Below are 10,035 nucleotides of genomic sequence, written 5' to 3' on the forward strand. Positions count from 1 at the left end.
ACCCCTTTGGTTCCTCCCTCTCCAGGCTTCACATGGTGGCTGTTTTTTTCTGGCTCTGCTGTTTTCACATCAAGTCTTAGTGACGGTTAGGTCAGTGTATTTTGTTGAGACCAGTGTTGAAAATGTGCAGATGCTCTCTCCAGAAAGGGTTTGCCACACGTACTGCAGTGTGGCAGCCACCAAGGACCAGGCAGTGAAGAGGCTTCCTGGGAATGCAGAGCTGGTGATTCCGCCCTCTGGGAAGGGCAGTTCTACTGTGATAAAGGCAGAGGACATCTGTAACTGTGTGTCACCTGGGGATTTTGTTAAAATGCAGACTCTCAATCTGTAAGTCTGAGGTGGGACCTGAGAATCTGCATTTCAACAACCTCCAGGTGAAGCAGTGCTGCTGACAGTGGACCACACTTTGAGTAGAAGGGGTGTGGAAGACAGTTTATTCAGGTGCATTGGTTCAGGTGGGCCCCAGATTGGCAGAAGGAGCCACCACACATCCCATCCCCACCCTCCACCATTACCCCAAACGTAGTGACTTTAAACACTCATTTATGATCTTACAGTTTTTGAAGTTTGAAATCGAAGATGCATCTTACAGGGCTAAAACCAAAGTATCAGCAGGGCTGGCTCCTTCTGGAGGCTTTAGGAGAGAATCTATTTCCTTACCTTTTCCAGCTTCTAGAGGCTACCTACACTCCTTGGCTCGTGACCCTGAATCACATCACCTTTTCTCCCCCTGCTTCCATCACCACGTCTCCTTCTACCCTGTCTGACTTTACTGTGTCCCTCTCATAAAGACCCCTGGGATTACATTGTGCCTACCCAGATAATCCAGTAAAATTTCCCCCAAGCAAAATGCTTAATTTAATCACATCTGCAAAGTCCCCTTTGCCATATAAGGTAACATATTTCATAGGTTCCAGGTATTAGGATGTGGACACTTTGGAAAGTCATTATTCAGCCCTACCACACTGTGTATTTTCTAAGGACAAGGACATTTTCTTACTTACTCATATTTCAATTACCAAAACGAGGAATTTTAACCCTGACACAATTCTATTATGTAATCTACAATTCACATTCGGTATTTCCAACAACGTCCTTTACAGAATTCTATTTTCTGGCCCAGATCCAACCCAGGATCATGTGTTGCATGTAGTTATGATGGCTGTTTAGGCTCCTTTGATCTGGACTGGGGCCTCATCTTTTTTTATTTTTATTATTATTTTTTTAATATTTTGGCCGCACCGCGCAGCTTGCAGATCTCAGTTCCCCGACCAGGGATCAAACCCAGGCCACAGCAGGGACAGCACAGCACCAACTACTAACCACTAGGCCACCAGGGAACTCCTGGCCTCATCTTTTTTTGTCTTTCATGATCTTGACATTTTTAAGAGTACAGGCCAGTTGTAGACTGTCTCTCAATTTGGCTTTGTTTGATGTTTCCTCAATCAGATTCTAGTTTTGCATTTGGAGCAGGAATCTACAGAAATGTATTATGTCCTTCCAAGCAGTGCATCGCATCAGGAGACACATGATGTTATTTTGTCCCTTTACTGGTGATGTTTACTTTGATCAATTGGTTGACATTGTGTCGGCCAGGTTTCACCACTGTAAAGTTTCCATGTTTACTTTGGAATTAATCCATAATTTGTGGGGAGAAACTTTGAGAATATATATAAATATCCCGTTCCTTGTCAAATATTCACCAAGTTTTAGTGCTCATTGATAGCTGCTTGTTTCTTTAACTGCATTATTCTTTCCACATTTATTAGTTGGCATTCTACTTTAAGAAAGAACTTACCTGCTCTCCCATTCACTTGTTTATTCCTACATGGACTCATGGATTCTTATTTTATTCAACTGGTTATAATCCATTACAGTCATTATTAATTTTGGTGGCCAAATTGCACCAGGTTTGGCTAGTAGCAGCCCCTTCAAGCTGGCTCCTGTGTCCCCAACCATTTTATTTTTTAGCATTTCCTTTCTGGGACAACAAAACATTCCAGGATTATTAGACATTTCCTGCCCTGATCTTGGAATTAGTCATTTCTCCAAGGAACCTTGATTCTTTTTAATTGGTGAAGCCTATTTAAAAGCAAATTCTAATGGAATATTACTCAGCCATAAAAAGAACGAAATTGAGTTATTTGCAGTGAGGTGGATGGACCTAGAGACTGTCATACAGAGTGAAGTAAGTCAGAAAGAGAAAAACAAATACCACATGCTAACACACATATATGGAATAAAAAAAAAAAGGTTCTGAAGAACCTAAGGACAGGATAGGAATAAAGACGCAGACGTAGAGAATGGACTTGAGGACACAGGGAGGGGGTAAGGGTAAGCTGGGATGAAGTGAGAGATTGGCATGGACATATATACACTACCAAACGTAAAAGAGATAGCTAGTGGGAAGCAGCTGCATAGCACAGGGAGATCAGCTTGGTGCTTTGTGACCACCTGGAGGGGTGGGATAGGGAGGGTGGGAGGGAGACGCGAGAGGGAGGAGATATGGGGATATATGTATATGTATAGCTGATTCACTTTGTTATACAGCAGAAACTAACTCACCATTGTAAAGCAATTATACTCCAATAAAGATGTTAAAAATAAATGAATAAATAAATAAAAGCAAATTCTGTGGGGAAGGGATGGATTGGGAGTTTGGGGCTAGCAGATGCAAACTGGTATGTATAGAATGGATAAACAACAAGGTCCTACTGTGTAGCACAGGGAACTATATTCAATATCCTGTGATAAACCATAACGGAAAAGAACATAAAGAAGAATACATATATATGTATAACTGAATCACTTTGCCATACATCAGAAATTAACACAACATTGTAAATCAACTATGCCTCAATTTTTTTAAAAAAGCAAATTCTGTGTGTTCATTGCTACTGAGGTGTTTTTGCTTCTAGGCGTTTGCAGTGGAAAGAGCTGGGATTTTTTTTTTCTGTATTCGTATCTATTTATCTATCTATTTATCTTTCCCTTCTTAAACTGAAAAATGCCTCCAGAAAATGTTAGGAATTGATCTAAGCCTTTATTATTCACTTTATTATTAGCTCTTTTGGAGTTAAAATATGTCAGCTTCAGGAACATAGAGAGATGTTCAGGCATAGGCTGGGTGCTAGGCCATTTCATGTCGCAATCTTCCACTGTAACAGCTAATATTTATTAAACATGTACTACACGCCAGGCTATGTGCTTCACATGGATTTATTATCTCTTTTAATCCTCACAGTTATGAGATACATATTTTTGTTATTCTGTTCCACAGATCAGGAAACTGAGGCTCAGAGAGACTTAGTAAGTTGCTGAAGATCACACAGCTAATAAAAAGCAGAGCCAGGACTGGAACTTGGTCTGTCTGATCTCAAATTCTACATTCCTACTGCTACACTACACCTCCCCTCCTAACTTATGGTTTAACTCAGGCTTCATTCCCTCCAATTCTTGACATCTGATTAAGAGTAAATCCAGGGGCTCAACTCAACCTAAAGTAGTTTCTTGCTTAAGCAATAGAAAATGGAATATTTTCTAGCTACATTGCTGGGCATTCTCCGTCCCTCTCCTCCTCAGGGCTTCTCAGTGGTCCGTTGTGAAATAGATGCGTCACAGATGACTGTAGCTCCCAACCTCACAATAGTGCAGCTTGCTGGGTGCTCAGAGCCCCTCCTGGGTCCTCCTGCCTGCTCAGTTATTTCCTCCCTACTCAAGGGTAGAGTCGTGTAGTGGAGGCCTTAGCCTCTTTTAAGCACCAATCCACCAAGCTCCTCTCAGGCCTGATGAGCCCCGGGACCTATTTACTGACCTGGGAGAGCTGGAGAGCTTTAGAAAAAAGTCCATTTGAATGTAAGAGCTATTGGCAAGTACTTATGTATTTATTGGTTCTTTGGGGAAGGATGGGCTCCAGAAACATCTCATATTTGTCCTGAAATGAACCTGCGTTGGTTAGAATGTGTCTATTTTGTACGTCCAATTAGATTTGTAAAATAGTGTGACCCTGTTTGACGTTTTCCAAACCCACCAGGATGGAAACCGAATACCTGAAGAGGTGCTTTGGAAATTGCCTGGCTCAGGCGCTGGCAGAAGTGGCAAAGGTTCAGCCCAGTGACCCCATAGAGTACCTGGCTCACTGGCTTTATCATTACAAGAAAACGACGATGGCAAAAGAAAAGGTGTGTGTGCGCGCAGGGTCGACTTGGGGAGGGCTTTCAGCTTTCCCAGAGGAATTTGAAATCCAAGGCACCACGCTGGAGCTGGCCTGGGGAGTGTCATGGTTTATTCCACTTGAGGATGGCTTAGGCCCAGATATCCCTGAAGTATAGGGAGTCTGCGGGCTGAAGAGAGAATCCAACTCAGAGGAGTTGTGGGGTTGGTGGGTTTGGAGATACTAGCAGGTTGAAGCTAGTTAGTTACAGGAGCAAAGTCAGGAGGGCTCAAGGGCCCGGGGCCTGTCCTGGGAGGGTCCCTGCTTCCAAGGACTGACCTTATTCTACTCTGTCATATCGCCCCAGGATAGGCAAGAGAAGATCCAGCTGCAAGAAGAATATGAAAATTGCCTCAAAGAAACCAGAGTGACAGAAATGCTTATGCAAGAAGAGTGTGAGATTCAACAGAAGTGTGAAAAGTGTCATCCCGTGGTGGGTACCAGGAAATCTGCAAGACAGCTCAACCACAGTGCACAGTGCACTGAGGCTCCCAAAGCCTACTTTTTCCTCCATATTCATATGTTTGTATGTAAATCAATCTTATCGACAATCCTTGTCAATAAAATCCTTGTAATGAACAAAGAAAATGCTTAAAGGCAATTCCACTTACGATGTCAGGGAATAAATTACATGTTACTGGTTTAAAAAATCAGATTTTAAGAAAAATCTAATGTGTCACTTGGAACATATATTTCCATACAAGATCCTTTGAATCCTTTTCAAAAATTACTCAATACTTTTCAGAAACCAAATATGGTTTCTAGTATATACTTCAGGTATATTATTTAATTTATTATATACTATTTACTTAAGTATTTAATTTAATATATGCTGTTTATTTATGTATCAAGCCACAGATGTCTTCTCTGTGTTGCTCTAATAGTGGTCATGAATTCACTTATTGAAATTGATATCTGGCATCTTTTTAACTATCACTCTGTCCTGTGCATGAAAATCTTTAATGTAGTCCTATACAATTTACTAGCTTTTGCTAGTTTCAAAGCCAACTTTGATGAAGACATGAAAATATCAAGCTTATGTACATTTATATCAATATTCTCAGATTTCCTCATAATTAATAGATTTATATTTTTAAGTCTGGATGTTTTATAAATAAATCAAAAGAAAGATGGTTTCCTACTACAGTCTGAAAATAGTCGTTGAACGAACTCTCCCTCAGGAACAGTTCATTCTTGGAACAGTTGTTGGGAGATGATAGAATTGAGATCATTAAGCAAAAGTTGTCATTGTCACCTTGCTGCCCACTCTAATCCTTTTCTAACACCATGCTTCACTGTTAATAGAAATGTAAATATATAAGGCAGGGAAAGACTCCCAAAACTCTACCCTGGTTTTATGATGCCTTTATTAAAGAACACTTTGCTCACATCAACCTTTTTAATTGTCCCTTTGTGTTATTATACCCTGAAGCAGTATTTCTTAGCAAGATTAGGGTGAGTAAAAGGTTTGCTCTTCTTTTGCCAAGTGTGAGACAATCAGCGATTGTAAGGGAAGTTGAGAAATGAGAGCCGGCCTGATGCCTTTACTATGTGCAAGTTCTCAGCTTTAGGAAAGAGTTCATGTGCAAATTGTGGTTATGGAAATCGATTCCCTTTGTTAGAAGGAAATAAAGGGAACCCGACAGTGATGTAAAACAAAGCTTATTGCTTACTGGCAAGGGAGAGCCACATCATCCAAGAGCAAGTTGCTCTCCTAGTATAAATTGAAAAAGCTAGATAAAGGGCAAAGAGGTGGAGGTACATCAGATAAGATGAGATTCTAACTTCTGGCTTCTTGGTGGCTCAAGGTGAATAGCAAATTATTCCTTGCTACTGTCATCTTTAGATTTCATCACCAGAGCTTTACAACTTATCTGAAATAGCCCCAGGATAGGTTGCATAGGATTTCAGCAGGCCTGTGATTTAGCCGATGGGCTTTTACGCCTATACTAAAAGCTTTGCAAGATTTTCCTTAATATCTTAAAACCATCATTGCTTTCAGTACCCCAGATTGAGTACTGCTGGTCTGGTGGATGTGTCCAAAGGGGAGTAGAAACAGCACTATGTGTGGTAGAGATCATACCTAATTATGGGAATCAAGAAGGGACTCACAGAGGAGATAACATTTGAGTCAGACCTAGAAGAAAGCTGGCAGAAGTTGCCCTTGTAGTGATTTCTCTTCATTAAGCAGAGGCAGCTTTGAGTAGGTAAACCATTATTCTGTTTCTAAGTCTGAAAGCAATCCCTTTGATATAAAGATCTGGGCCATACAGGTGTTTTAGAAATAAGTTTTTATGGAAACAATACATAGATTTGCTGCATAGATTCATAGCACTTTGGAGTTAGAAGGTCTTAGAGATCATGTGGGCAAGTACTCCACAGACCTCGCTGCAGTGCCCCACAGGGTCCACTGTTGAGTGGACAATGGACAAAGATGGGGGTAGAGATGGCCAGTAGAGCTCAAGCTCCAATCTTCCTACCTCACCAGGGACTGCAGTTACATGGATGCTTGATATCATCTCATAGGTCACTGAGACTGCATTCATTTTTTCCATCTTTTTTCCTCTGTGCTCCAGTTTGGATAATTTCCATTGATCTGTCTTCAAGTTAACTGATCCGTTCTCCTGCAACGTCCAATCCTATTTAGGAATTCAGTGAATTTTTTTCATTTCAGATATTTTCTCAATTCTAGAATTTGTCTGGTTCCTTTCTATGATTTCCATTTTCTCTGCTGATACACCCTATCTTTTCACTCATTATGGCCATTTTTCTCCTTTCAATTTTAAAAAATATTTATAATCACCGTTTTAAGTTCTTGTCTGCCAGTCTCACCATCTTTGTCATTTTGAGGCCTCTTTCTATTAAATACTTTCTCTCTGGACTATGGTTCACATTTTCCTGCTTCTTCACATGTCTATTAATTATTACTTGTATGCTAAACATTGTAGATGATACTTTATAGGGCATCTAGACTGTGTAGTGTTCCTTTAAAAGGTGTTGAATTTTGTTCTGTCAGGCAGTTAAATTATTGGTGAGTTATCTTGATCCAATTAGATTTGTTTCATGCTTTGCTGGATTAGGTCTTTTTCAGTTTTGTTCAGTCTTGGGCATGAAAATGGCAATATTGTATTCTTGCCATGCCCAGTATGTTTAGTCTCTGCTAATGACTGTTTTCTCTTCTGTTTTCTATTTAGCCACTGATATCTGTAGCGAGTTCCACAAAGAAGACCGTGTTCATGCAGGAGAACACAAAACCCCTTGAGAAGGAAGCCTTGAAGCAGGAACCCCTGCCAGGAACTTCCAGTATGATTCCAGGAATGCCTCAACAGATTCCTTCTTCAGAGCCATCTGTCCAGGTTGACTGGAACATTGAAACTCCACAAGACATAAATTACCAGGCTTTTTAGCATGAAATTGCTCCTGAAATGCATCCTAGCTCCACATCTCCTCCCTAGGTTATAGAAGGTGGATGATTCTAGTGATGCTTCTCTCAAAGCTGCAAGCTGAGGAAATGGCCAGCTAGAAGAGCTCTTACTTGAAGATGATTAACTATGTGGATTAAACCAAGATATGAGAGGCTGTGGAAGGAGATGTCTGCAGGGACTCTCCAGCCCAAGTCCTGTCCTGGCAGCCATGAAAACCCCTTAATCATGTGAAGATTTGAACTACTTATAGGATAAAATAACTCATAATAAGGATTTAAAATAAGTAACCAGGGCCTCCCTGGTGGCGCAGTGGTTAAGAATCCTCCTGCCAATGCGGGGGACATGGGTTCGAGCCCTGGTCCAGGAAGATCGCACGTGCCGTGGAGCAACTAAGCCTGTGCGCCACAACTACTGAGCCTGCGCTCTAGAGCCCGTGTGTCACAACTGCTGAGCCCACGTGCCACAGCTACTGAAGCCCGTGTGCCAAGAGCCCATCCTCTGCAACAAGAGAAGCCACGACAATGAGAAGCCCGCGCACCGCAACGAAGAGTAGCTCCCATTCGCCACAACTAGAGAAAGCCCACGCGCAGCAATGAAGACCCAACACAGCCTAACTAAATAAATAAAATACATTTATTAAAAAAATAATAATAAGGAACCAAACTGATGAGACTTTTTCCTTTTGCTTTATCATTTTTTTTTGGAGACTAGACAGTGAAAACACATCCATCTCATGTGTTCATATCTTAACTTTAGCTGAATTTTGCAATCAGGCCTCTTGGAGTGTTTACACATGTCCTTATTTTTGAAACAGCTCCAGTGACAGTAAAAGTTAGGAGTTTGACTTTTTTTTCAATTATTTTCTATCTGTATTCATGCAAATATCATCTATATGCTGATGACTTGAGATTTATATCTTTAATCAGAATTTCCTTGAACTTGACTGCCTGTTTGACATTTCTCCTTGGATAACCAATGGACATCTCAAACCTAACTACAGTTGACGCTTGAACAACACAGAGCTCAATCCACACATAACTTATAGTTGGCCATCCATACCTGAGGCTCCTCCATACTGGATTCAACCAACCACTGACTGTATAGTACTGTAGTATTTACTATTGAAAACTGTCTGCATGTGAGTGGACCTGTGCAGTTTGAACCCATGTTGTTCAAGGATCAACTGCAATCCAAATGGAATCCTTTATATCCTCCCTGAATTGGTTTCTACCATTTTTTTTAATCTGCTCAGTCAAAACTTCTGGTGCCATCCTTGGCTCTACTCTTTTTTTGTTAGCCCTAAATCTGGTCTGTTGGCTTTCCACTTAAAATAAAGACAGAATTCAACCACTTGAATGCATAAGCCACAATCATCTTTTGCCTAAATTATTACAATAGCCTGTTAACTGAACACCCTTCTTCTGCCCTTGACCTTTCTAGTCTATCCTCAACTTTAAAGTCAGGATGATCTTGGTGAAACATTAAGTCAGATCATGTCTAATGAGCAGCTTCCCATCTCAGTCACAGAAACATTTAAGGCCCCTACCATGACCTACCAGACTATAAGAGTGATTCCCCATAACTTTTTTACTCTCCGTATTCTCTCCATGCCAGCTATGCCAACCTCCTGTTCTTCAAACATGCCAGGCATGGTTCAATCTCAGAACTTTTGCTTTCGCTTCTCTCCACTTGGAAAGCTCCCATCTCCCCATACCCCTGGATTTCTGCAGATTCTCTTGTGGAATTAAAGAAACCTCAGCCAAAGTTGGAGTTGGGACAGGACTGTAGGGGGAGCTCTCATGCCCCTCCATGCATCACCAATTGCTCCAAATAGGAAGAGACAAAATTTGCCTACATCTCCAACTGAAGTGCCTCTACTTTACTATCCAGCAGGGAGAATAAAACTTTTCTCCACCCAGTGACAGCCCAGCCAGTAAGAGACTGTAGTAGCACAACCAATGAGAAGCCTCCATACTTTGGACTCCCAGCTTCCTCCAATGGGCTCTTTGATTATCACAGCCCCTCCCAATTCCCCCCTTTTCTCTATAAAAGCAAGTTCCCTTCTTCTCTGGATTTGCTTATGATCTGAATTGCAATTCCTCTGCTATTCCCTAATAAATACTGTTTCTGGTAAAATAACTGTCTTTTCTGTTATTAAAGTTGACACTCTCTTCATTTAGATCTTCACTCAAAAGTTGCCTTTTCAATGAGGGCTTTTCAGCCATCCTATCTACATTTCCTATATATACATCCTATTTGTACTGCAACCCACAACGTTTCACGCCCTCTTCCCTGTCAGTCCCCCTCAGGAGAATGTGAGCTCCGTGAGGGCAGGGATTTTGTCTGTTTACTTTGGTATCTCCAGAACCAAAAAGAGTGCCCAGTGCACAAGAAGTG

At 41.2% G+C, this 10,035-nt stretch overlaps 1 protein-coding gene across 1 annotated transcript; it reads left to right on the plus strand.

Moving 5' to 3' along the window:
- The first annotated feature begins 3,857 nt into the window (after window positions 1-3,857).
- On the plus strand, window positions 3,858-9,816 carry DYDC2 (DPY30 domain containing 2). The gene is made up of 3 exons (XM_022591047.2): window positions 3,858-4,181; window positions 4,521-4,646; window positions 7,408-9,816. Exons 1-3 carry the CDS (start codon window positions 4,035-4,037, stop codon window positions 7,618-7,620), a joined length of 486 nt encoding a protein of 161 aa, XP_022446755.2. The 5' UTR covers window positions 3,858-4,034; the 3' UTR covers window positions 7,621-9,816.
- Window positions 9,817-10,035: the final 219 nt, after the last annotated feature.

This window comes from Delphinapterus leucas, chromosome 16 (assembly GCF_059928025.1).
Source record: "Delphinapterus leucas isolate spDelLeu-1000000601 "Yukka" chromosome 16, BTC_Dleu_Yukka2, whole genome shotgun sequence".
In the NCBI taxonomy this organism is placed as follows: Eukaryota; Metazoa; Chordata; class Mammalia; order Artiodactyla; family Monodontidae; genus Delphinapterus; species Delphinapterus leucas.

Excerpts from the sequence above, each read along its gene's own strand:
- DYDC2 (XM_022591047.2), top strand. The coding sequence starts at position 4,035 with ATGGAAACCGAATACCTGAAGAGGTGCTTTGGAAATTGCCTGGCTCAG. Across the intron at positions 4,182-4,520 it reads CGACGATGGCAAAAGAAAAG|GATAGGCAAGAGAAGATCCA; the intron begins GTGTGTGTGCGC and ends ATATCGCCCCAG. Across the intron at positions 4,647-7,407 it reads GTGAAAAGTGTCATCCCGTG|CCACTGATATCTGTAGCGAG; the intron begins GTGGGTACCAGG and ends TTTTCTATTTAG.